Source organism: Fringilla coelebs (assembly GCF_963513975.1).
Source record: "Fringilla coelebs genome assembly, chromosome: Z".
Taxonomy (NCBI): domain Eukaryota; kingdom Metazoa; phylum Chordata; class Aves; order Passeriformes; family Fringillidae; genus Fringilla; species Fringilla coelebs.
Window position 1 is genome coordinate 82909437 of NC_140031.1, and position 26025 is coordinate 82935461.

At 48.6% G+C, this 26025-nt stretch overlaps 2 protein-coding genes across 2 annotated transcripts in view; both read right to left on the minus strand.

Annotated features, from left to right (window-relative positions):
* Nucleotides 1-1609: 1609 nt before the first annotated feature.
* Nucleotides 1610-6262, minus strand: ZCCHC9 (zinc finger CCHC-type containing 9). The gene is made up of 5 exons (XM_084224629.1): nt 5957-6262; nt 4668-4818; nt 4349-4441; nt 3356-3424; nt 1610-1869 (listed from the first exon to the last, which is right to left on the minus strand). Exons 1-5 carry the CDS (start codon nt 6218-6220, stop codon nt 1754-1756), a joined length of 693 nt encoding a protein of 230 aa, XP_084080755.1. The 5' UTR covers nt 6221-6262; the 3' UTR covers nt 1610-1753.
* A 6702-nt stretch (nt 6263-12964) lies between these two features.
* CKMT2 (creatine kinase, mitochondrial 2) overlaps nt 12965-26025 on the minus strand; it is a 33318-nt gene continuing 20257 nt past the window's right edge. Inside the window, exons 7-11 of the mRNA XM_084225706.1 lie at nt 23565-23650; nt 20883-21006; nt 18149-18283; nt 17643-17768; nt 12965-13194 (exon numbers count right to left, since the gene is read on the minus strand). Of these exons, the coding sequence (XP_084081832.1) occupies nt 13075-13194; nt 17643-17768; nt 18149-18283; nt 20883-21006; nt 23565-23650 (591 nt within the window). The 3' untranslated portion in view covers nt 12965-13074. The remainder of the gene's footprint in view (nt 13195-17642; nt 17769-18148; nt 18284-20882; nt 21007-23564; nt 23651-26025) is intronic.

Genomic DNA, 26025 nt, shown 5'->3' on the forward strand with positions numbered 1-26025 from the left:
TTGGGCACGGCTCTGCCTGCTGGGCCACCCCACCGGGCTGTGCTTCACCAGGAATGCAGAGAGAGGCACAGCTCCAGGCCTCTGGCTCAGCAGCAGGGACCACAGATCCACATCTCATTCTGGATCAGCATTTCTTCACGTGGATGAAGTGCAGCACCTCACCGTGGGAGCCCAGGCAGCTCCTTCAGAGCACAGAAACCACCAAGGTGGTGAGTGCCACCTCCCAGCTCGGGAGGGTGCAGCTCCCTGCGGCGTACAGGGGATGGCAGAGCAGCCCTGGGCTGCACAGGTAACCCGGGATCCCAGCGCTGGTGAAGAGAGACCCCTAATGTTGGCTCTGGACACAGCCAGCCCAGATGCTGCTGCACCCAGCACTGCAAATTCATGGATTTGCACCTTTACAAGCAGTGCCTTTCGCAGGTGCTTTCCAAACAGCTTCCTGCAGCCTCGCATGCCTCGTGAAATAGCAGTGGGTGCACCTAGCCAGTGGTTTTGTCCAGCAGTTACAGCTCTGATTGCTCTGCAGGAGCTGCACCACCACAGCCTGCACCAGCCCTCACTGGGCAGCACTGGTACTACCAGGACAGGCCAAGTCCACGGCCCCAGGGCTGCAAGAACACATCACAAAGCCAAGGAGCTGGGAAATCATCTACAAAGATGCTTTTTAAACAATGTACTTAATTCTCAGAATAGAAACGGAAATGCTTCTTAAGCTGGGATAAATGTCTGTTGCCAAAATGTCCACATTAAACTGATAGCTTTGAGCTGTCATCCAATAGTTAACTAAAACTCCATAATTAATCCTTGGTTTCATTCACATCCACTCCCCTTCCCCATTTAAAAATGTGCTCTGATTAATAATAATTTTACACCCCCTATCTCAAGTCTCCATTGCAGCACCAAGAAATCTAAAATATGACCTGTAACCACTGTATTCTTTAGCAACTTTTTATTATAAATATTTAATGTACAAATATAAAAGATCTCCACACAATTCAATTCCCCGTGTTTGTTTTTTGCTGCAAGAAAAGTATGTGAGGGGAGCTCAGGGTGCACTCCTCCAGTAACACTGGTGGATGCAGGAACTCTGTTTGGAGTTGGTTTCTTAATTTTTCTGTTTAATATCCACCAGGTTTTTTTTTTAACCAAAAAAAGTTTACTCCCACCCAGCTCACCAAGGCATGGAAACACTGCAGAATTCTGAGCACTTTCTTTGAAAAAGAAGTTAATAAACTAAGAAAGCTTCTCACTTGCTCTCCAATTCCTTAGGGGTGTGTTTCACCAGAGGTTTCAGAGGAAGGGCTGGATTCTGTTAGTGAGCACACTGAAGTGGCCCAATGTACATCACCAATCAGGTTAATGGCTGGTAATTACAACTACAACCATCAGGAACTGCACCCCAAGCCCAGCACCCCGCAGGGCTGATCTGTAGCTTCACCACAAGACTGCTCAAGCTGGAATATATTGAGGAATAAGTCCATTATGCCTAAAAGGAAAAGGCAAAACCAAACCAGAATCTGACAAGAGCCTTTAGAAAACACCCACAATTCCTTTAATAAAACAGCCACTTGCTGTGCTCCTGTTGTTCCCAGCTTTACAGTGCACCAGGCAAGTTTGGGAGACAAACCAGGAAAATTAGGGGAGACAGAAAACCAACAGTTCCTCTGCAGCTTGCTTGATTTTCTGGATGCGCTCTCCGTCGTCAGCACTCGGGTGCAGCAGCACAGGAGAACTCTTTGAGAGGCAGGAGCCTTCAGAAAGTGACAACCTTGGGTCGCTTGGGCTGCGCTCTCTGCGGCGCCGGCGCGGCCGCAACGTCCTCGTGGTCCGCGCTCAGGCCGGGGGTCCAGCGCCCGACTGTCACCTGCTCTGCAGGGACACGGGACAGCAGTGCCAGGCCAGCCCTGCCAGCTGCACAGCCTGGGCTGAGCCCCAGCAGGGCAGCACACCCAGCACTGCCCGTGTTGGCTAATTAACATTAATTTCAGCTGCTGAGTGGCCTCCTCCAAGAACACAGCCAGGGATTGACCTGGTCACCCCTCAGTGTCCCCAGGTGAGACCCACCTGCAGAGCTGGCCAGCCCTGGAGGAGCCCTGGGGGTGCTGTGGGGCAGGGCTGGGACTCCAGAGCCCCGTGCTGGGCTGAGCCCACAGGGAATGCCACGGGAACCACATCAGCCTCTGGGCACTGAGGCTGGCCCAATCTGCCTGAGGAAACTGGAAGCTGTAGCACCTGAACTTCTTTGCCAGCTCTCACCTGTCCTCCTGTACCTGAACATACCCTGCACAATGCACACATGATCTTAAATATCACAATTCTCACAATCCCTGCCAGTGGTGTCACAGTTCCAAGTAACTCAACTGCTTTTAACCAGCAGTGCTAGTTTTGAAAGAAGTCCCTTGGGAAAAAAAACAGCACTTACAGTCCTCATTATGGATGCTAAACTTACCAGAAAAAGGTACAAAAAAATCTATTTACAGGCTTCTAAAACATCAGTCACTCAAGTGGGGACAGCCTTGCTACTTGCAGGTGAGTTTGGGGCAATTTCAGAGTCTTTTAGTGTCATAACCCTCAGACTGAATATGACCCATTCTAAACTGGCAAAGCAGAACATACCTAGAATCCTACGTATGGTCTCAGCCCTAAAAATATCATAAATGTAGGATCAGATATTGAGAATATTTCTTACATAAATTTCACCAAAGTGGCTTATTATTAAGTGGCACAATAACTAAGTGTCACAGAAACAAAGTAGAAAAATACACAAGTGTGTCACCACTCCAGTAAAAGGATCATTTTTCAAACCCTTTTGGATTCTTTGCCTCCTGTAGGACAGTGGGGGTTTGGGGTACCTAATTTAATTTTTCCACCCACATGGATAGCTGAGGAATACGTAAGGAAGCAGTTCATTAGCTGTGAATCCAGCTGGACAGATCTTCCTTGTCCCTGCCCTGAGTGCCTGACACACCTGCCTGCACACACCACCACCCTGCAGCTGGCAATGGCTTCAGCTCCACCACTCCCCACTGAAATCTGCAAAAACCAGCAGCCAGTTCTGCTGTACAGCTGCCAGACTGTGAACAGCAGCACAACTACTGGCCAAAAAAAAAAAACCCAGATTATTTCATGTGGCCTTCAGATACACAAGATGAAATTTCTGCTTTAAAAACAGATTTTGTCTTAGTTTTGCACTGCAATTTACTGCCTCCGCCACACCCTCCCTCAGTGTCCCAACAAAAGGTCACCTCTGCTGCTTCCAAGCCCTCTTCCCACAGCCTTTTCCCTGAGCACAGCCATGCAGAGCAGCCGCTGAACCCTGCTGGACCCACAGCCACCCCACACCCCTGCAGCTCACCTGCGCTCAGCTTCTCTGGACAGTCTTTTTTGAAGTGCTCCACAGACCCACACAGTTTGCAGCCCCCACCTGTTCACACAGAAAGCTGTTACTCATCTGAGGGGAAAAACCACCATAAAGCACCCAAAAAACACCCAACCAAACACCCTTCCTGTGTCTGTGAGGGATACAGCTGTTTGGGAACACACTGTGCTGTACAGCACCACACGCCACAAATTCCAGCCACTGCTCACTGGGTATTTCTGATTTGCTGGAAGCTCTAATTTTGAGAAACAGGCTGAATTCTGCTGAAATCCACACTCAAATGAACTTATAAAATTGACAGGGGCTCCTGAGAGGCAGGTAATCCAACTGCAGGTACTGAGATGTGAAATTCTACACAACACAAAATCCCACAATACAAACACTTGAAAGCAAGGTGATTTTTGTTCCACTCCAGCTGTGCTGCAAGATCACCCTCTGGAGTTTGCCAAGACTCCACGTTTGTGCTGGGAAACACCAGGAGACAGAATGCTGGTTGTTGGAGGCAATGGAGGAGTGAAGCTTTCAAAGTTAGACCCCATTTCTCATTGAAGTTACTCAGGCTAGAGATGCTCTCCCTTTAGTGAGAGTCCCTGTTTTGTAACTCCCAGAATTTTAAGCTACTGTGTGGTAATGTTCCTACCACCTGCTTGGGTGCCTACAAAATACATACTGCCTACATTCACACAGGATTTTGTTCCTTCATGTATGTCCTGATGCTGAGGCACAAGCAAAGTCTCACACTTTGCTCCTCATCCTGTCATTTAATACTAAAGCTACCCTTAAAACAGAAATCCCCAGGTAATTTATTTGACAGGGAATTCCCCAGAATTACTCTGCTTTTACAGAAAGATACACAGGAATTCCTTTTAGCCACATTCTCATTTTCCTGCAGAGTTACTTTGTTCTGTATCAGGTAGGAAGGACACAGAAATTTTAATTTTACTAAATTTAGTGAATCAGAACACTCACCTTCAGCATACAACCCCTTGGGATTATCCGGACATGACCTTGACAGATGTCCCATCTCACCACAGATGAAACACTTTGCATATGGAAATGGCCCTGCAAAATTCCACAACAGGGTTTATGGTCCACACCAAAATCCTGGTGAAGTCACAGACCCAACACAGCGCAATGACAATATTTTAATCACTTCATGCTATAAATTACTGTCAAGCTCCCTGTTAATACTGCAAAACTTAAAATTCTCTCACACAAAGCTTCAGGATCAGCACTCAGACAATTCAGAGCCAAGCACTTCACAACAGCACCAACTCCTGAGACCCACCAGCAGCTGGATCCACCTTGGCTCTGCATTTGCTGAGGTCGTGCTCTGTGGATCCGCAGCGGTAGCAAATCCCTGTCCCCATGTCTTGGCTCTCCAGCACTGCAGGACAATCAGCCACGCCGTGGCCAGGTTCTCTGCAGTGGAAACACACCTTGGAAGAGGAAAATCCAGTGATGAATTCTGTGAGGGGCACTCAACACCTGGAAATCCCGGCCTCACAGGGCCTAAAGAGCAAACACCATTTTGTCCCCAGGAAAAAGCAGCCAGGAAGAGACTTTATGCTCTGCCATCAAACCACAAAACACAGACGCTTTTCTCCTTCAAGCAGCAACACACAGTTTGATGAATCACACACAGAAATTACCTGAGTTAGTTTCACCCAGGAACCAAGAATGGCTGGGGAATCCTCAAAGATAGTGCTGAGTCAGGAGAGCCTTGCCAAAGGCTACAACTAGAGCTGAAAGCCACCTTTTGTTCCAAACTTCACCTCTTTCACCTGAAACACGCTGTGCCTGTGGCAGGGGAGAGCTGAGCTCTTGCTGAGCCCCACAGGAGTACAACCAAAGGGAGAGAGACCTGTGCCTCCCACATGAGGCTGTCTTTTAACAACATTGTGAGAAAATGCCTGGGGGTTAAAAAGGGAAATTTCAGGGGGAAATACAGTGGCTACTCCCTGGATGGGACCCCACACACACACCACAATCCAGGCAGGACTAACAGGAGGGCAAGGACCCCACAGCCCTGCCAAAATCCTTGCAAAGGAAGGAACCTTGGAGCTGATCAGCCGCACGGCAGCTGAAAGCCAAGGGAGATAAAGGAGGGTGTTCTGTGGGATCAGCAGCTGTGGTGAATCCCTGTCTTTGGACTGACCACATCCCAGCCCAGGGCTACCCCGAGCGACCCACTCCCCAGGTATGACCACCTCTAACCAAGATGTGTGACTGAAATCACTGAATCTCCGCCTAAAAGTAAACTAAGCAGTATAAAAGTAGGTTACGAATGGGGAAAAATTTGGGAAGACTCCCTCATAATCTGTGGGATCAGCTAAACGTACTGTCTCTTCCCCACAGAGTGAAGACTGTGCTCTGTGTGAGCTTTACTAGGAATTAGAGCTTGTAATTGTATTGCTTTGATTAGATTGCTTTGGACACTGTCACCGGCATCCCCCGAGCATTAACCGGACACATTTTATGACAAAGCGTGTAACTGTGCTCACTGTTCATGCCAGCCCCGGCCGACGAGCAGAAAGGGTTTCTCCCTTTTCCCCGTGTCTGCAGGGCAGGACTCACCATAGCGTTCTTCTTCCTCTCCTGCCTCCTCAGCCTCCTGCTCTCCCGCCGCCTGTCCTTCCTCAGCGCCTCCTCCTCCTCCTCCTGCTGCCCGCGGTGCGCCGCGAACCCGTTCACGTCCTGGTTCTCGTACTCCTTCTTCCTCCTCTTGCTCCGGGCTGCCTGCGGCGGCTCCGGCTCCGCGCTCGGCGCCAGCTGCTCCCAGGGGGTGGCGGACAGCGCCCGGGCCCCGGGCGGGGCGCTGCGCCGGGCCCAGCGGGTCATGGCACCGGCAAAGGCTCCGGCCCGGCCCGGCCGGCCCGCGCACGGTGATGACGGACGGGAAGAGGAGGAGGAAGAGGAGGAGCGGGAGCCGGGGCAGGCGGAACGGGGAGCTGGGCGGGAGGCGGTGCGTGAGGGGCTGTGGGGAACGCGCCCTGGCAGGGACACCTTCCACTGCCCCGGGCTGCTCCAGGCCTGGCCCTGGGCACTGCCGGGGATCCAGGCCCTGCCCGCCCTGCCAGGAACAATTCCTCACTGCCAGGATCCCGGCCAGCCCTGCCCTCCGGCCCCGGGAGCCATTCCCCGGGCGCTGTCCCCGCAGCCCTCGGCAATTGTCTCCGTCCATCTTTGCCGCGGGGCCGCCCCGAGCTCGGCCCGAAGCTTCTCCCGCCCGGGGCAGCGACGGCAGCCGTGCCGGCCCGTGCTGCCGGCAGAGCCGCTCCGTCCCTCCGCCCGTCCCGGAGCCTCCTCCGGCCCGGCTGCGGCAGCTCCGGCTCCTTCCTGGGCCGGCCCGGGGCTGGGGCGGCTCTGCGGGTGGGCTCTGCCTGAGGGGCAGAGGGGCAGAACCGCCTGCCCTGCTGCCCACGCTGGGCTGGGCCGCCACGGGGCTCTGGGCTCTGGGCTCTGGGCCCAGCACGGGGCTCTGGGCTCTGGGCTCTGGGCTCTGGGCTGGGCCGGCTCGGGGCTCTGGGCTCTGGGCCCAGCACGGGGCTCTGGGCTCGGCTCTGGGCTCTGGGCTCAGCCCAGCACGGGGCTCTGGAGTCCCAGCCCTGCCCAGCCCCTCCAGGGCTCCTCCAGGGCTGGGCAGCTCTGCAGGTGGGGTCTCACCTGGGGACACTGAGGGGTGACCAGGTAAATCCCTGGCTATGTTCTCGGAGGAGGCCACTCAGCAGCTGAAATTAATGTTTATGAGCCATATGATGCTTTCCCCTTGCCCCAAGTCAGGCTGCTCCATCTTGTGTTTTTAGCATTTTGCTGGTTTCCCATGACGCTTCCTGGTTGGTGTTATAAAGATATATGCATTATACGTACGCTATATAAAACTTATAAAGACCTTTCCACTTCCTCAATAGTTATCCCGAACACTTGCGTCTCCTTAGAGGAATTCGCGGATTTTGCCGATTTTCCAGGGGTTTGAGCCCACTAGAGGGAGGTGTGCACAAAGAGTTTTCCTCACTGCACCGCTGCCTGGCTGGACGAGCCCGCGGTTAAGAGCAATTAGCGCTGACTGCCGATAAAATAACTTATGAATGCCGTTTAAAAGCCAGGAAATAAAACCTAAAGGGTCCAGTATGTCTTCTTAAAATTAAAACCACCTCCTTTGCTGGTGTAGTTACAGCTCAGCCACAGCATGAGGTCCCCATTGCTCCTGCAACTTGCTTTCTTTCTGCTTTGATGAAGTCCTAAATGTGCTGTCCTGTCCTTACCAGCCTGGAATTTTATGTGTGTGTCTGGGCAGGATCGGCCACCCTTAAGATGCAGCTGTGCAGACAGTGGAAAAGGGTATTGAACACCTTCCTGCCCAATCAATCAGACAGCATTTACCTCAAATATCACTTATTTGGCAGAGGCCACACCTGCTTAAATTTGCACTGGTTTGGGATTTTTTTCAGGTTGACATTGCTGGGCTGGAAGCTCCCCTGTACCTGGGCATCTGGTGAGTTGTGAGCAAGACATCAGCAGTGCAAATAATTGTAACTTTTTTTTTTTTTTTAATTATTTTTTAAAAAATTTTCCTAAGAAACAGCAAACTGTCTGAACATAGCACAGTGTTCATACATTCATAATCCTCGTACCCCCAAAAAGGGGTTTTGTCTGCTGAAGGGGAGCAACTTCAGCATTTCTTTGCCTATGTGGTTTGAGTAGTTAATACTACTTGGCAGAGTGTCAGGGTGACATGTTCCCGGTTGTTTTATTTGGAATGTAAGCCTGAGGAGAGAAAGGAAAATTAGGCCCTGTTCCCTCTTAATTTCTCTTACATCTGCAATAATCTGAGGCTCCTGTGCTGGTGGTTCCCTTTGATTTATTCTCCGTAAGATGAACAGATTGCTTAGCATTTACTGCTCTGCTTTCTTTTCAGTTTTAAATTATTACCTGTGCTATATTTAAGCTTGAATATTTGTGGATTTTGATGGCTACAACCAGGGCAGCATCCCCTTCAGTGAGCCTGCTCAGCTGGCCAGCACTGGATGTCTTTTCTACCAGGCTATGTTGCTCACAGCTGTGATTCTTTCAGGATATTTAACAATATTTAAATAAGTTGCTCCATTAACTTTTGTTGCTGGATCAACTCAGATATTTGTTGGTTTATGTTCAGGGAAATGTTTAAGTGCCTGGATGAACTGAAGCCTTTGAAGGTTAAGGTCTGTGGTCAGTTATTTTATTTGGCTGGTTTCCACTGCAAAGCTGCTGTTTGTTATTCTTGTATCAAAATGACAATCTGAGAAACTGGCTCAAGTAGGAATGTTAGACATTCACTGTCAGGATAGCACAGGACTTTTCCCTGGTTTTTAGATTTGGTGGCTGCCTGTTGAGCAGAAAACACTGTTTTCTCACAGCAGAATGCAATTTTGTTCTTTCCAGAAACCCACAGTGAGGAAATGAATGAATTTAAACTGGATTTCCACAGCACTTCACTTCAGCTTGTGTCTTCAGATCATAAAGTTGTAATTTCCAGGGTTGAAGGTATGGATGAACAAAGGAGGAATGGGTTATCCTCCTTAGGATACAATCCTTTTCTGCAGGATTGGCTGTACTTTGGAAAACTGCTGCATGTCACAGAGAAAAGGAGAAGGAACAGGCTGAAACTGCAGGCAGGAGCGGAGGTACAGATTCCTTGCTGGGGGATCAGGAAGGGAGAGTGCTCTAGTCTTTTCAGTATTACTAAATTTTTATATTCCTCTCCATCAAGAAAAGGATAAATTCCTCATTTCTACAGAAAAATAAAAAGAAATACAAATAATTAAAAAAATATGCCAGTAGTTCATGCAGTTATGGCCAAGTACCAGGTAGATTATCAGTAATTTCAAAGCCCAAATGCTGGTTCAGAAGGCAAAGCATAAAACTGGAATGAGAGAATGAGAGCTAAGACAGATACCTCTTAAAGGTGTACACTGAAAACTCCCAGCATATTCAAACCAGAATAAACATAAAATAGCTAAAAATTAACTGGCATGATTTATCAGCTTTTTTTCCCTCTCTGCTGCGTCCACCTAAGTTCCCTGAACAGTGGTTAGATAAAAAAATACTTACATTACCCTTGTTTACTGATAGACTTATTACTGTAATATAACTGATATTTTCTCATTAGGAGCTCAATATATTGGTGTAGTAATTTAGAGTGAATTAAAAATGTGATATCAGTCATCAGCACTAGGCTGGGCAGGAGTGACTCTGCCCTCTTGGGAGATTTAGTTTGGTAGGACTTCTGTGCCATATGCAGTGCATTTTGGTGTTTCCCACAGGCATTTTTGCAGGCAAAAGGAGTGACTGTTTAAGTCTTTAATCTTTTAATTAAACCCTAGGCTGAAGGCAGACTGTAAGAGGCGTTGCAGGAGAGAGATGAGCATGCAGCTCTTAAACTGTATTCCAGTGAATCTCATTAATTAATTCTAAGCATATAAATATTAGCTGTAACTCATTCTTCACACCATCTGCTCCCTTCTGGTTTTGATGTTTCCAGAGAGGCATTATATCAGGCATGCTCAGGTGTGCATTGATACTGTAGGAGTGACAGAGCCATGAACCTGCAGAGCCCATTGTCACTTTTTCTTGGGGCAGCCAAGGATTTCAGGTGTGAAGTGTCACATGTGAGATCAAGTACTCCTGTTGTAGTTACAGACTTCACAGACTGATTTGGGTTGGGAGGGACCCTAAATCCCACCCAGTGCCACCCCTGCCATGGCAGGGACACCTCCCACTGTCCCAGTGTCCAGCCTGGCCCTGGGCACTGCCAGGGATGCAGGGACAGCCCCAGCTGCTCTGGGCACCCTGTGCCAGGGCCTGCCCACCCTGCCAGGGAACAATTCTTTCCCAATATCTCATCTAAAGTGCCTGTTTTCTCTGGTCTTGTAATGGGAAATTCCTGCCCAGTTCTCACCCTTCATGAACTGCCTAATGGAGCACAGGTGGGCTTTGATGCATTTGGACTTTGATGGAGCTTGACCTGAAAGATTATTTCTGCTGATCCTTAGTTGCTTTGTCAAGAGCATTAGAGAAGTGCTTGAGGCATGGCACATAGCTCCTGGGGCACTTAATCAAATAAATTTCAAAGATTTATAGAGAATCAGAGTCTATCAGCAAAGAGTTTTGCTGGCAGAAAAGGGTCTCAGCAGTGCAGCACTTGTGGCGTGGGGAAAATAAATATGAGAAACAAGAAGTAGCATTTTATGTCAAGAGATAGTGCACAAACCTAGCTTTTGAACCTTTAATATTTTCTTGTGGAGTCATTATCTGTATGCTTTTCTTTCTTTGTGTGGGCACACAGCCTTTCAGGTTGTTTGTTTCCTGCTGCAGCATTCAAGGAGCAGCAGGAAACAAACTGTGCATGGTACATGGTGCTCTGCTCCACAAGAATAAGTTCATTCTCCTGACCATATCCGTGTGGAGCAGAGCAGCCACCTTGCAGCTGCCCCTGAAGGCCCTGAGGGCCACAGACCCTGCTCCCCACACCTTATCCCCAGGTTGGGCTCCACTCAGAGGAGACTGGGCTCCAAGCAAGCAGAATACTACCCTGAGCATTGTCATGAGAGAGGACAACTGAGCAAAGACATCCTGCAATGACTTGCCACTCTCCAATTTTAAATAAAATATTAATTAGCACTGTGGCATGAAGAATGAAAATGCACCATTCATGTGAAGCAGCTGAGTTGCTCTTGCTGGCTGTATAGAGATCATGGAGAGAAAGAAAGGCCACAGGAGTGGAAAATGTGGGTGACAACAAGCCTTTGCAAAATAATCCATGTGAGGAGGAGTATTTTGGTTGTGAGGGACATGCTTGGAAGGCAGCAATACAGAGAATGCCACAGTTGGAGCGGAGCAGGGAGTAAGTCATACCTGGGTGTCCCTATTTTGTGCAGACTCAAATTCCCTGTCTGGTCAGAGCACAGGATGGCCAGGGCATTGCTCTGGGTTATTTGCTCATCTCAGGCATTTTGCAGTGGTTGTTTCAGCCAGGGATCACACCTTTGTGTGGGCTGGGTCTGGAGGGGTTCTGTCCCAAAACACCCACCAATCCCACCCCAGCCCCAGTGTGGATCAGAACCTTGCTCCCTGAGTTCTGGGTGTCTCTGGGTCTGTTCCAACATTTGACCACCTTCACAGGGCAGAAGCCCTCTCTAATAAGTAACAGGAATTCCCAATGTCCCATCCTGAGGTTGTTGCCTCCTCCCTGTCACTCTGCACCCCAAAGGAGAGCCTTGAGCCTGGTTTCCCCTGCTGCAGACAGTGGTGGACATCATTAAGATGCCCTCCTCGCTGTCTCCTGCCAGGCTGTGCCTCTGCTGGACCCCACGAGGTTTCCAGCAGCCCATTTCCACTGTGAAATGCTCTTTGAAGAGCAGCCCTGCTCTCCAGCTCTTATGTGGTACCATCAGTGGACTGGCTGGTGAGTGATGCACCTCATCCTCCAGGCTGTTAAAGGCACTGAAAGAGCCACCAGCCCCATACCAGTCCCTCAGGATTGCTGTTAGCAAGGGGCAGCCCACTGGACATTGTGCTGCTGCCCCTCAGCAGTTGGCAGGTCTGCAGGAGAAAAGCAAAATACAGGCCAAAATCTGAGGACACTTGGCCCACAGCTGGATTTTGTGTTGAGATGAGAGTTATGGAGGGCTAACAGTGAAGCCTTTCCAGTTTTGCTTATTTGCCTTCTACGTAAAATCAGCAATAGTCTGATTCCCTCCCCCAGAATTACTATTATTAACCACCATTTGGAAAGCCAGCAGCAAAATGCTAGGGAATGTGCCCAGCATAGACGAGGAAGTAACAGTAATCACAGGGAAGCTCCAGCCTGCTCTACACTGAGCAGCTCTCCTTCTGAGCACACCCTGCTGCTGATTTTCAAGAGCAGCTAATTCGCCATCTAGCTCTCAATTAGCTTCCAATTGTGACTTCTAAAGTCTGTAGCCAGTTATGGGCCAGCCATCCAGCCACAGCTCTGCAGATATGACTCACCAAGGGACCTGCCTGGGACCTGGTGTTCTGGCTGTGAAACACTGTGTTTCCATATGCAAAAAAGAAGCAATCAGTGGGATTGTCAGCACTTGCTGGTTTTTCCCTTTCCAGTGTGCTGAGCACATGGACCATGGTGAGCATGGAGATGTCCCTTGGAGTGGCAGCACATCCTCAGGGACCTGGGGAGTGGCAGCTGAGCCAAACCCTGTTACCTCTGAAGCTGAGAGCTGCAGGAGGGGACTGGAGCTGGGCAGGTTTAAGTGAGATGCAGAATATCAGCAACTAATTTGCCTGCTGGGTTTTGGGCCAGGTTGCTGCAGCCCAAGGGCACAGGGCAGAAATGAGCAGGATGCTTACAGGAGACATTGTAAATATGTCCAGAAGTGCAAGTGCTGCATAGAATTAGAGATTTGTGCTTTTTGCACAGCTGAAGTGGTACTTTTCTTATCACCAACCAAGAAAGGGAAGCAGTCCCCCCAAAAAGAGCGTCCCAAGGTTGTTGTATGGGTGCACCCTAATAACGCTGCACCCAGACCACTTTGTGCCAGTGCAGCCAGGCATGGAGGAGACCTCAGGTATCAGGCAGTGTTTTATTACACAATGCATTTATACAGAGATGTACAGGGGTGCCTTTCCATCAGAACGGCAGCCACGTTTGCCCTCAGCTGCGGCCATCACCAGCAGCTTCATCTCCTGCCAAACTGAGGCAGGGGGGGTGGCACCTTGATGTCTTGGCCTCTTTCCAGTTTCTTCTCGCAGTCAACCAGGTAATTGACCCCGTCGATGACAATCTGGACTAGCTCCACCTAAAACAACAAGAGGAGAATTGTAGTAACAGAGGGTTTAGGTCACCTGTTAATAGAAGAGTGGGAAGTTGACTCGTGCTGTCGCCTCAGCAGACAAAGCTGAAAGTGAGGAGGGTCACAGACATCACACCTCCTCTGGCTCAGGGAGTACACGCTGGGCAAAGCCACAGTAATTCCCTTCTCCTGTTTGCCCTGAGCAGCAGAAACTTTCAGAAGGTCCCTAAAGTTATATCCACCAAACTGTGCTCCCACAGGAGCAAACCAATGAAGCAGAAGTCCCTATATAAAGTGTTCAAGCAGGAGCTGAGGGACCTGTTTTAAACATGACCCCTGAGAGGGTGCAGGGTGTTGCTGAGCAGGGATGCCTGGCCCAGAGTGTTCCCCACTCTGCACGAGGGTGAGGGCACAGAGCAGTTGTGCTGTGAGTGTTCAGTCTTGCCAGGCAGTGCCTGATGAAGCACTGAAGTGTTTGCTGTGTCTCCCCAGCTCCCAAGCCCAAAACACCCCATGCTTGCAGGATGTGTGAGCACAGAGACATGGAAGTGAATTGGGAGGGATGCTGGGCAAGGAGAGCACCAAGAAGGCTTGTTGCCCTGGTTCACACCAGCCCTGAATGCTGCTGGGGGCTGAGGGTGGGTGTCCTTGATGTGTCTGGGAGTGGCAGGAGCGTAGGGACATTCACAGTGCCTGAGGGGGCTCACAAAGCTGAGCTGTGTCCTTCCCCTGCAGATGGCCATGGCCCTCTGGGGTGGTCACTCAGCCCTGGGGAGCAGCCTGCCTGTCCTGCCGGGCTCAGCACACAGCTCAGGGCTCATCCTGCACCCAGCACTGCTTTGCTCCCAGCTCTTCAGTTAATGCCTTGGGATTTAGGTTTTATATTTTTTAGATCCTGTACTGCTTTAGTGTAAAATTCTAAACTCCATACCCTGTTTTCCCTACTGTTTTCCCATTTTATTCAGACAAAACAATTCCTCTCTAGGCCTGAAACTCAAGGACACCTTATTGTTTCAGATGCAAACAGCATCTGAGGGCGGCACACCTGGAGAAAATTACTTCATTACCTAAAACTGTAGTTAGAGGATTAACCCCTGAAATGCAAATGGACCAAACTTTTATCTTTATGAAAAACTCGTGACCATCAACCACCTAGGGTGTAGTCCACTGGAGGCTTTTGACAGCCCAAACTGTACCTTTTGAAGGCCTTTAATAAATACCTGTTTTTATTCCCTTAATCTTGTCTAGCCCCTGTTCTAGGCAGCCACTCCAGTGCATCAGAGTGACACTGCCAGGGGTGGGATTTGCTCCAAGCCCAGAGCAGCACCAACATTCATAATTCTGTATGGCAGGGGTTGGTGGTGTCTTCATAACCTGTTTCAAAATTGCTGGAGAATACAAGGGCCCTGTCCCCAGCAGACAGGTGACATTTAAGGACCACAGACCCTGTGGCACTGTGAGGCAGCAAGATAAAGCTGGTATTTCTTAATCTCCATGAAATGGTTCATTAGCAACCTTTAATAACCGGCTTGTTGAAACCAAGTGTGAAGACTAAATCCCATTGTCTCTTTATTGTGGCAGTTGCTGATTTTCAAGGGATTTGTTTTTACTATAAAGCATTTCAGAGGCTTAGCGATTTATTTTATTGTCTTTTACAGACTAGCTGTGTTGGGAATTCAGAGGTCTGATTTTGCAGCCTCCATAAGAAAACAAATTTCATATTAAGTTTGCATTGACCAGTAACTGAAACAGAGCAGGAATACAAACAGTTTTATCTTGCACCTTTGGGAGCATAATTCAGTTCTGCTAACACATTTGCCACATAATGGCATTTATTTAATTATGTACTGAAAAAATTTATCCTATAATAAAACTTTTCTTATGCCTTCTCTTATTTAGATTTCAGAATCTCCAAGGCAGGGCTTGAGTCTAATCTGTTGCCTTAATCCTTTGGATCCTTGCTGTAGGAGGCATCACCGACTTCAGTATAAGCAAAAGTCTTCATATAAGCAAAAATGTGTAGGCTTAGGCTGTCTGTCAGCAGGACTCAATTCATCATGCTGTGTAATCCTGTTTTTTATTATTAATGTTACTTTAATATAAAACACACATGATGATGGCTCAGGTGTTAATAAATGTGTTCGTCACAGGCTGTTTTGGCAAATAATACAGCTTAATACTATTTCACTCTTATTTATTTTGTTTCCTGTTACTTGTTTCATTCTAGATCCAAAGGAACACAGATGCCTACATTAAACATCAGTGTTTGAAGTTTCCAGACATCTGTCTGTGGAGACATTGAGAGGCATATCTGGATCAGAGAGCAGTGGTCACCTGGGTGGGCTGTCCCTGTGGCAGGTGAGCCAGGAAGGGAAGGCACTGTGGGCTGGGTTAACATTGTTGTCACCCAGGTGCATTATCCCAGGGTTATTTTTCTGTTATGAAAACCTGCCTAGAATGGGGCTGGCCCCAGGTGTTGGGCTGCAGCACCAGGACCAGTCTGCATCCATATCCTGCCTGCCACAGCCATGGGGTTTGTCTCAGTCAGAGTGGTGGGAGGAGCAGCAAGCAGCTCCTGGGCACAGCTGTTTCTCCCCATCCTCATTAGCTGTGCTCTTAGGAACTGCTCTGGCTCATGAAATCATTAAGCATGAAGCTGGAATGAGGTGTGGGACCTGAGCTGCCAGGAGGGGAGCAGCTGCTCCAGGCTGCAGGGTCATTTCCATGCTCTGGCACTACAAATGTTCCTTCTCAATGAAATGGCTTTGCAGCAAACATCTGAGGGGCACCCATGTCACTGTGCCCTACAGGGAAGGCTCAGGGCTCACTAGTAAATCTTTGGCCTGATTTCAGTCTCTGTTTTAAACACATGTCTTAGGTTGCAATACAAGATGTAAGCAGAAGTGAGTATTCTACCATCTGCTAAACCCAGGTGGGGCAGTGTTCTTTATCACTCCTAGCACCAATCCACCCTCCAGGAGATCTCTGCTGTCCATGGCCCATTCATTATTAATTACCTTCTGTCCATGCCCACTGAGTGTCCCTGCAGGGCTGATCAAATTCCATCATCCCATGGGGAGATGCTGTGCCCAGGGCAGGAGCCAAGCATTCCTACCTGGATACAATCTGGGGGTTGGGACAGCACGGCAGCCTTTGCCCCCTGCATTCCCAGAGGAGCAGCTTTCTCCTGCCCTGCATTCCCAGAGGGAGAGCAGGCCCATCTCCAGCAGCCCTGCAGCTGCAGAGGAAAACTCCCCCCTTGTGCAGGATCCTGCTGCAGCAGAGCCACAGCTGGCACTGCAGGAGGGCTGAGCCCCCCTGGGATGGGGCTGTGCCACCATGGGATGGGACTGTGCCACCCCCTGGGATGGGACTGTGCCACCACCCTGGGATGGGACAGTGCCACCACCATGGGATGGGACTGTGCCACCACCCTGGGATGGGACTGTGCCACCCCCTGGGATGGGACTGTGCCACCACCCTGGGATGGGACTGTGCCACCATGGGATGGGACTGTGCCACCCCTGGGATGGGGCTGTGCCACCACCCTGGGATGGGACTGTGCCACCATGGGATGGGACTGTGCCACCACCTGGGATGGGGCTGTGCCACCACCCTGGGATGGGACTGTGCCACCATGGGATGGGACTGTGCCACCACCTGGGATGGGGCTGTGCCACCACCTGGGATGGGACTGTGCCACCACCCTGGGATGGGATGGGACTGTGCCACCCCCATGGGATGGGACTGTGCCGCCACCCTGACACACAGGGGCCAGGGCATGCTCTGACTCTGGCAATGGTTTGTTTTGGTTTTTTTGTACTATTGAATTTGTATAGTTAATTGTCCTGGTAAAGAACTGTTGTTCCTATTCCTATATCTCAGTCTGAGAGCCCCTTAATTTCAAAATTACAATAATTTGGAGGGAGGGACTTTGCATTTTTCATTTCAGGGGAGGCTCCTGCCTTCCTTAGAAGGTACCTGGGTTTTCACACCAAGACAACACAGCTCTCTTGTCTGAGAGCCACTGTGGGGTGGAAACTTTGTGCTGCTGTAATCATGGAGGAAGTGTGTGACTCAGCAGTGAAAGGAACACAACACCCTTCACCAAGTCTTGCTTCAGTGCCTGAGTCCCTGTGTGAGTTTGGACTCCAAGCCTGCTTCCTTCCAGCACGTGTGTACCCTCATGTTGATCCTCAGCACATGGTCATGTTTGTGCAGTTTGCTCAGGGTTGGGTTTTTTCACTGCCAGGACAGGGGCATTTATCAAGCACTTCATGCACATTAACAGTTCTCCTTTCAGTGAGCATTTCCACTGGACCAGATTCATGAGCAGTAAAAACTGCCATGGATCCTCTGAGCTCAGCAGAGGGAAACTGGCCCGTGTCAGTACCGATCTCAGCTAAAAAGCAAGGGTGAGAACACAGAAGGAAACCCCAAGAGGAGCAGTATACCTCTGAGCGCCCGAGGCGGTCCAGGTTGGAGATGTCGTAGATGTCAGCCACGGCTGCCGTGTCCACCCCGCCGGTGCCACGCTTCTGCAGCCGCAGGTTCTCCAGGATCTTGGAGAACCTGGGGTCCTGTCAGGAGAAACAGCCTTCAGTTCCCACTGTGCCTTCCACTGTGTGTCTGAGCAGAGTCACTGCGATGCTGAGACCCTTACAGTGCTGCCACAAGGACAGGCAGAGGTGGAGAGTCCTCTCACTCCTTTGTTACAGCCCCTCTTTGTGTCTTCCCACTAAGCAGATTGATTTCCACAACAAATACAGCAATTTTCAGGATTACAGCATGCTCCTTTAGTGCACTTTCCCCAGACCTAGTAACACACATCCTTTTAATGTGCAGTTGCCGTAAACTGTCATTTCTTCTCTGCTCCTTTACACCCCAGGAGATCTGGCTCATGTCACATTTAAGCCACGTCACCTTTATGTCACTTTTATCCCATTTCAGTGCAGTGTACCTTGCTGAGTCTGGGCAGCTTGACGTGGACTCCTGCACGCAGCCCCGTGCCCAGGTTGGAGGGACAGGTCAGCACGTAGCCCAGGCGCTCGTTCCACATGAACTCCCAGCCCCGCTCCTTGATCAGCCTTTCCACCTGGGTGGGCACAGAAACAAAACAAAAAGGGGCAGATTTACAAGTGTCTGATTGCCAGGTACCAGTGGAGTGGCAGGAATTTACACCTGAGTGCAGTCTGGCCAAGGTATGATACAAATGTTTGCACTCATCAGGTACCACAAGGATTTCTTCACCGCCTTCTCATGACTACTAATGTGGGAAATGGATTTATAGAGAATTCTCAAAGCCTGACAGAAGGCTCTCAGAGTGTGCATCCAGGTGCAAACTTTGAGACAAGACATGCTGACTTAGAAATGCCATGGAATGGACAGACATTGCTGAGAGAGAAATGGGGCTGGAAACAAGTTTCAAAGGGTGGCCTTGCAAGTGAGACTGGATACTTTGGGGAAACAGAACTGTGAAAGATGCGCTGTCCTGGGACCCACGAGGGGGGATTTTGGATTACTGGCTTCAAGGCATCTACAGCATGGTGTGGCTAAGGCTGACAGACCAAGAAACACTTACAGTGCATTGGAATTAGGAAACAGTTGGCTTCTGATCGTGATGGTGTGCATTATAACATCTGTACTGTCTCACCCTTCAAATGAGACTGGAAAAGGAATAAAAGTTTTGAAAACACCTCTCAGTTGCCCCATCTCTGGGCCAGGAGAAAGTGTAATCCAAGAAATTATCTTGGAGGCTTTTGGTCACTTCACCAGAGAACTCCCTGTTGTGGTGTTTTGGTAAAGCCTTGGCCCACGGAGCCACATCTTCACTTAAGAGTTGTAGCTTTTGGCATTTGTTTATAACTCAGTAATTTTGAACCAAGTTTGAAACACAGGACCTCAAAGGATTCAAACACTACAAAGCAAGCAGAGGGAGCTGAACATGAGTTTTGTATAGTTTTCTAGCTGATGTCACGACTCCTTGAAGAGAGCATTTGGCCTCTAAGTGCCACACCTCCATTAGAAGGAGACAACGCAGCTTGTAGATAAGACTTCTCATTAGTAGCTCTCTGACCAGAATTGACAGGAGAGGGAAATAACTACCAGCCGGAAAATCACAAGGGTCTACTGCCCTTTGAATAACCTAGTACTCTGTTCACCCATCTGTGCTTGTGCAAACCCAGTACCATTTCATTTGAGTTCTCATCTCCCTCTGAGGAGAACAGAATGCATAAACCAGCTCAAGCTCACAGGACGCCTATGAATATAGCTGAATACTACAGGTCTGCAGGAGGATGAAGAATAAGTTACTTTCATAAGATAATTTCTGTGTTTTGTGAGGGTAACACAGTGGATGGTGGGGAACTAGACCTGACTTGCTGCCCCAGACACCTGCTGATGGCACAGCTCCCAGAGCTGCCCCACCACCTTCCATGCCCATGTCCACAGGCTGGCATGAGCTCAGCCTAACAGCAGAGGCAAAAGCTGGGGACAACACCTGGGGGCTGTGTCTCCTGGGCCACCACCTGTGCCCTGCTGACTCTCACAGGCGTGCCTGGAAACCCACCCTGGAAACTCTCAGTAACCACCTTGCCAGCAGAGCATAAATCAGATGGCTTTGTTTTTCTGTGCCCCAAAACCCGCTGCAAACCCTAACCCTAACCCAAACCATTCCACGGTTCCTTGGTATTGCCTGTGGGGCACAGTAAAGTTCTGTTTCTCTGGTAAATCAACATTTCTTTGTGCCGGAGCAGGTCAGAGGGCAGCACTGGGCCCAGACCCAACCTGAGTCATACCTAGATCATCTGGGCAAAACTGTTTATACCCATACCCTCTCCCAGGAAGCCTTTCTTATCACTGTGATTAGTTCTACCAAAATACTACCCATCAGCCCTGACTATCAGTTCTCAGTATTTTAATCACAAACCCCCATATCTCTGCAAAGTAGTGGGTCCTAAACCCTCAGTCCTGTGTACAACCTCAGCAGCTTCCACTCTGCTCCCAGCTCAGAAATAAGAACCAGGAGGATGGGCCAAATTAAGTCTCCAATCAAGCAAATCAAACAACCCAAATGAAATGCTTCATTTATGATTTCCCACAGTCTGCAGGCACAAAATGGAAAGAAAGAAAAAAAAAAAGGTATATTGTGGCAGCAGCTCTCAGGCCACAAAGAACAGCAGGCAGAACTTTCCCAGGCATTGTCCTAGGGAAGGCTGTGAGAAGATCAGAGAAAAGGACGAGAAACAATTCCTATCTTCACTTGCTGCACCTGTTGTTGTGCACATGTGGAATGTGTTATGGATTTGTTTACCAAAGGGTGATTTCTTAATTGTCCAGTGGTGGTGGCGCTTGGATTCAAGGACCAATTGGGTCCACCTGTATGGTGACTGTCTGTAAGGGCAAGGAGTTTCCTAATAAGTACAGTATAATAAAAGATTGATCAGCCTTCTGAGAATCATGGAGTCAATGCTAATTATTACCTGGCTGGGGGCCTGCGACTACAGGATATTTATTTATTTTCCCCTACAACTCAGCTATTAATCTGCCCATGTTTCCTGCTTTAGCTGTGTTGATGTGGGTTGTTGCATGGACTGATGTGACTTCATTTCATTGCCCCTGGAGATGTCAGCTCAGTGGGAACCACAGTAAGCAGCAGTGAACAAACAGGAATAATGAACTCACTGAGACACTACCTCTTTTAATCCACGGCAGAATCTTTCAAAGACACGCTTCATGTTGCCACCCTTCTCCATGGAGATCACCCTGGTGTGGTCCTCTTCATTAATCCAAATGAGAAATGTTTTCTCATTGTTGTGCCTAGTCAAGAGGGGAGAAAAAGAAATTACTATCTTTAAAAAGGCAAGCTCTGAGAAATAACTGTCAGCATCCTTAGTTTTATCACAGTCTTCCCAAGCAGCAGAGATGTTAAACGTGCCATAATCAAGCTGCTGTCTGGAGTGAGGGGTTGGGGCTGGATCCAGTTCCACCACTGGATCCCTCACACATCCCTATGGCATTACAGGGCCTCTTGGGCCCAGTGTGAGGAGAGATTTCTGGTCACATCATGCTGCTGTGGTCCTCCCTCAGGAGCACAGCTGGGGATGCAGCCAAGGGAGAAGCCAAGCTCTGCCCCCTCTGTCCTCAGGTGTTCCAGATTGCAAGGCAAGATGTATTCTATTGCCATCTGTATGGCAGTTGTCTGGTGTCAAGTGGGCAATGCTCCTTATCTCTCTTCCTGAGTGATCATAATCAACAAGGGGCGTCTGCTGATAAGGGGTTATTGAATGTCACCACATGACTGATAAGAACTATAGCAACCCATTGTGAGATGCTCCGCCCAGAGGGAGGAGCCAAGCATTGCTAACTGGATATAATCTGGAGATTCTGACACACCAGCACGGCTCTGCTCCACTGGACTACCCAGAGGAACAGCAGCTGCTTCTACTTCCACGGATCTGCGGAGGAAGAATTCACCCCTTTCCTACAGGACCCCCTGCTCCAACAGAACCACGCCTGACACTCCAGGGGGACTGCAGCCCCTTTTCCAACTGGACTGCTGCCAACACCCTGACCCACAGGGTGTCAGGTTGAGTTCTGACTCTGACGGTGTTGTTCCAGTGTATCACATTGTTTTATGTTATCATTTTATTTTTTCCCTTCCCTATTAAAGAGCTGTTATTTCCTGCTCCCATATTTCTGCCTGAGAGCCCCTTAATTTAAAATTCATGGCAATTCGGAGGGGTGGGGAGGGTTTGCATTCTCCATTTCAGGGGAGGCTCCTGTCTCCTTTAGCAGGCACCTGTCCTTCCCAACCAAGACATCAGGGACATCAGGGAAGCGTTCTGTTCAGAAAACCCAAACACCTGCATGCTGCTGGGAGCCAAGTAATGTGTACTTAGTTAATTTTTAATTAAATTTTGTTCTCCCCTACCTCAAACCCCAGTGTCCCTGGGAGCACTGGGTGTCTGCATCCCTCAAGGGATGTTTCTGGGATCCCTCAGTGACCCTGCTCAGCCAGAAAGGCCAGAACCCCTGAAAACCCACTCCTGCCTCAAACCTGCAGTCAGGGCTGGCTTTGTCAAGTGCTGGGTCACTTCTGGCTTTTCCTCTGCTTGGCCAGTCTCCTCCTACTGCCTTCCTACAGCATGTACAGGGTGATGGATGGGATCAGACTCATTTGTGCCAGCAGTGAAATACCACCAGGTTTAAGGAACATGAAAGTGAAAGTTCAAGATCGCTGAAAGTCTGACTTTCAGCTGCTCTTTTGCTGCGTCTCCTTTTTCTTCTTGCAGTTGGAGCTGGCCAGTGCAGTGCTGAGCAGGTGTAAACATCCTGTGCCCTGACACTGGGGTCAGGCCTGGCACAGTCACCTCCTCCTCAGTCGTGCACAAATGCTGAGGGAGGGTTTATAAATAGTCTGAGTTTGGCCTAACTCCCCTCCCCTTTTAGTTCAGCAAGTGTCCCCATTGCTGTCAGGACCATGCATCAGAACTGTGCCATTGCTGACAGTGCTGTTGGTGGAAATGGTCCTGCAGCCCATGACAGGACAGGATCATCAAAAGAAAAATTATTTCCACAATGTACATACTTTGTGACAACAATTTTTTGCAAGAGAAAGGCAGATTCTCAAGCTGTGGCTTAGAGAAGTACTTTCCAGTCACACTAATTTGTTTTCTTCCATTCTCCCTGATAAGTCACATGTAAAAGAAGCCAAAACCCAGGTCTGTTTTATTCAGGAAATCCCTGTATAGCAGTTATGCTCCTGGTACTTCTGTTTGTTTGTAGAGACAATGAATGGGTGCCTCAAGCTTGATCCTTTTCCTCCTCCTCAGACTTCACTGGGGACCAAAGAATCTGCACCTTACTGAATCTCGTAGGAAACTTGTTGAAATTAAATTTTCCAGCAGGTCACTGGGTTTGGGGGTGATCAGGTTTCACACCAGGTGATTCCTCAGAATGGTTTTTGCCTGTTTTTCCAGGGTTAAAGCACCTGGCAGTGCCTGCAGTGCAGCAGGCTGGATGCAGATGCTGTGCACTGCACAGCTGCCCCATCCTCTGCTGTTGGTTTGGGCTCTCACCTCAGAGCTGTTCCCCTTCATCTCCACAGCAGATATTGTATTTGGCCCCAATATCAAGTGTGTTGGGGCGGTAGAAACAGACCTAGAACAGAGCAGGAAATCCAGCTTCCCTGTCTCCTTTTCATCCAGGAAGGAAAGGGTTGCTTTCAGCCCCAGGAACTAAAACCTTTCTCCTTTTGAAGCAAACTGGGCATGCTGTGAGTGTGGGCCAGAGTTCGTGCAGGGTTAGGACAAGCAAGGAGGTTTGTAAGACAATCTTTGGGCAGGACACAGGAGCCTGCAGGTCACACAACCTACCAGATCCCCCTGGCGTCCGGCCAGTCACGGGCCATCCCAGCACATGTCAGCAGAGGGGACACGGGCTTGTCAAAGAGAAAGTGATCCTGGGCACAGGACAGGGCCAGAGGGAGGCAGAGAGACAAAGAACAGAGCTCCAGTTTATCCAGTGCATGTTTGTGAGGGCAGTGGAAGCACAAGCAAATCACACAGTACAGCCTGGGAACCTGGTTCCTTTGCTGGAAATAAAATCTCTTTACCCAGGAGGTTTCCTTAACTCTCACAGATGCTCGCTGGCATGTTTTGCCAAAAACATTTTCCAAATGTAGGGAGGGATGGGAGGTGGGACCTAAGTCCACATGGACACAGCCAAGGATGCTCAGGAGGACCTGGCTTCAGAGATCTCCTCTGCATTCAGGCACATTTCAGCATAGGAGAAGTCAATGAGTTCTTAAAGATTGGGAAAAAAATAACAAACACCAAACAATAAAAAGTGCTAGTTGTGAAAAGATACTTCTCCAGCATGGAGATTTAGAAATTATTCTGAGCATGAACTCAAGGCAGGAATTGTATCTCAAGCTTTTGGAATCACAGGCTTGTTATATTCCTTACCAGAGATGCTGTTTGTGACCTAATAAATGTAGCACATGCTGTGCCACCAACTTGCCCTGTGCCTAATAGTTTAGAATTTTTAAAACATTTTACTTTGGGGTTTTTTCCCCCAAAGAGAATAAATATTTTATATTGATTTTCATGCGTGTGCTGAAAAAACTAATATTTCTTAATTCCTTGAACACTACTATATCAAATGTTGGAGTTTTTTTGCTGGCAGTGTTGTTGGTTTTATTCTTTTTCTTTTTAAACCTAGGGCTTAACTAGAAATAATGAGGCAGTCTATTCAGAAAGCGTATGACATGGGAGACACATTGATGTGCTTTACTTAATTTTTCCCTTAATGAAGAATGAAATTATTATTTTCTTCATTTCACTTAGATTCTCATCTTTGAATGCTTTGCAATAGACACAGTGCATGCAGAACTCCAACCATGCAGGAAGAAAAGGTGTAGAGTTCTCTTTGTTCTTCAAAGGGACACCAAATGTCCTTCCTCAGCATGCTCCACTTGACACTTTGCTTGAAACAAAAATCCCCCTTTTTGCAAGAAAAGAGCTGTTACTTTTCCTCATGAGCATATGGCCCAAATCTGCAAAATATCAAATGCCTTCTGTGCTGAGTGCAATTCTCGTAGGCCTAATTTATCTCACTGAAATAAACTTTGGTCTTGCAGAGCTGAAATGGTGCCTTCAGAGGCTGGCAGGAGGCCTGATCCCACAGAGGTGCCAGGTCCTGAAATGCTGGAGGGGGTAAGCAGTGGTGTAAGGAGGTAAGGAATGAATCTCAGGTCGCAACATCGGTGTCTGATCTCTCTAAATTTGTGTTATCAGTCATGAAACAAAAAAAAAAAAAAAAAGAGATAAAATGCTGAATCAGTGAAGCCTATTCCACTTCCTACAGGATTTAGCCTTAAACCATGAAGGAATTACATTTTCCACACTCCCATTTCAACCTGTACATCCTGCAGAGCTGTCTCCTGCTGAAAATAAAACCCGCAACAGGTCATCAACATCTTGTCAATAAACATATCACCAGGGACATTCAATTTAAAAAGTTACTGACCTTACATAAATTCTTAACTCCTGGTTAATCCAGACACCTGGTTCCAGGGTTATAAATAGTTATGTTACTTCATCAGCTCCCCTTTGGTTGATGTTATGGAATAATGTGCCATGAGTATAGCTAAGAGGGTACAGCCATTCCTTTGGACACTTAAAATGCACATTCAAGCTTTGACACATCACATGCTGTGACAAAATCCATGATGAAAATCCTTGTCTTTCCATCTGTGTGACAATGAAAACTCTTGTTATGGGCCTGGTCCTTCAGTTCCTTGAGCACAATGACAGGGCTGGGAAAAGGTTACCTGGGTGCAATAGGCTAGAGCGACTTTTGGGAAATTAGAATTAGTGTAGTGTACACTTATGAAATTACAGCCAAAATTTGGGAAAGTAGCATTAGTATCATTTTGATGTAATCACAGGCAAAGCCCCCCCACCCCCAACAGAATGGAATGGAGATACCATGTAATGCTTATCTCAGTGTAATACTTTTAGTTAGAATGGTTAATATAGAAAGTATCCGTTTGCTCAAGGAGATGACCAAGGAAAGGTCCTGAATTTCTCTCTTTACTTGTGCAGAGAGGTGGCAGCAGCCACGTGGGTTTGATTTGACACTGGCTTCACTCTCTGGGATATAAATCCACGCCTCAGACCCGCACAGCGGTGTACTTGACAGAAATGCAGAGCCTGGGCGGCTCGCTAAATTGCGAACAGCGGCAGCCCATTAAGCTCAGGTTAATGATGCTGTTATCCCGCCGGGCTCCGCAGGGAAGCGTGTGCCCGCGGGCAAGGCGGAGACCAAGCTAAA

Bases quoted from the DNA above. Each gene is read 5' to 3' on its own strand.
- ZCCHC9 (XM_084224629.1), bottom strand. From the start codon at position 6,220: ATGACCCGCTGGGCCCGGCGCAGCGCCCCGCCCGGGGCCCGGGCGCTG. The intron at 4,442-4,667 runs GTGGGTCTCAGG...GGAATTTTGCAG, and splicing joins CAAGGTGGATCCAGCTGCTG to GGCCATTTCCATATGCAAAG. The intron at 3,425-4,348 runs GTGAGTGTTCTG...CTGTGTGAACAG, and splicing joins CAAGGGGTTGTATGCTGAAG to GTGGGGGCTGCAAACTGTGT.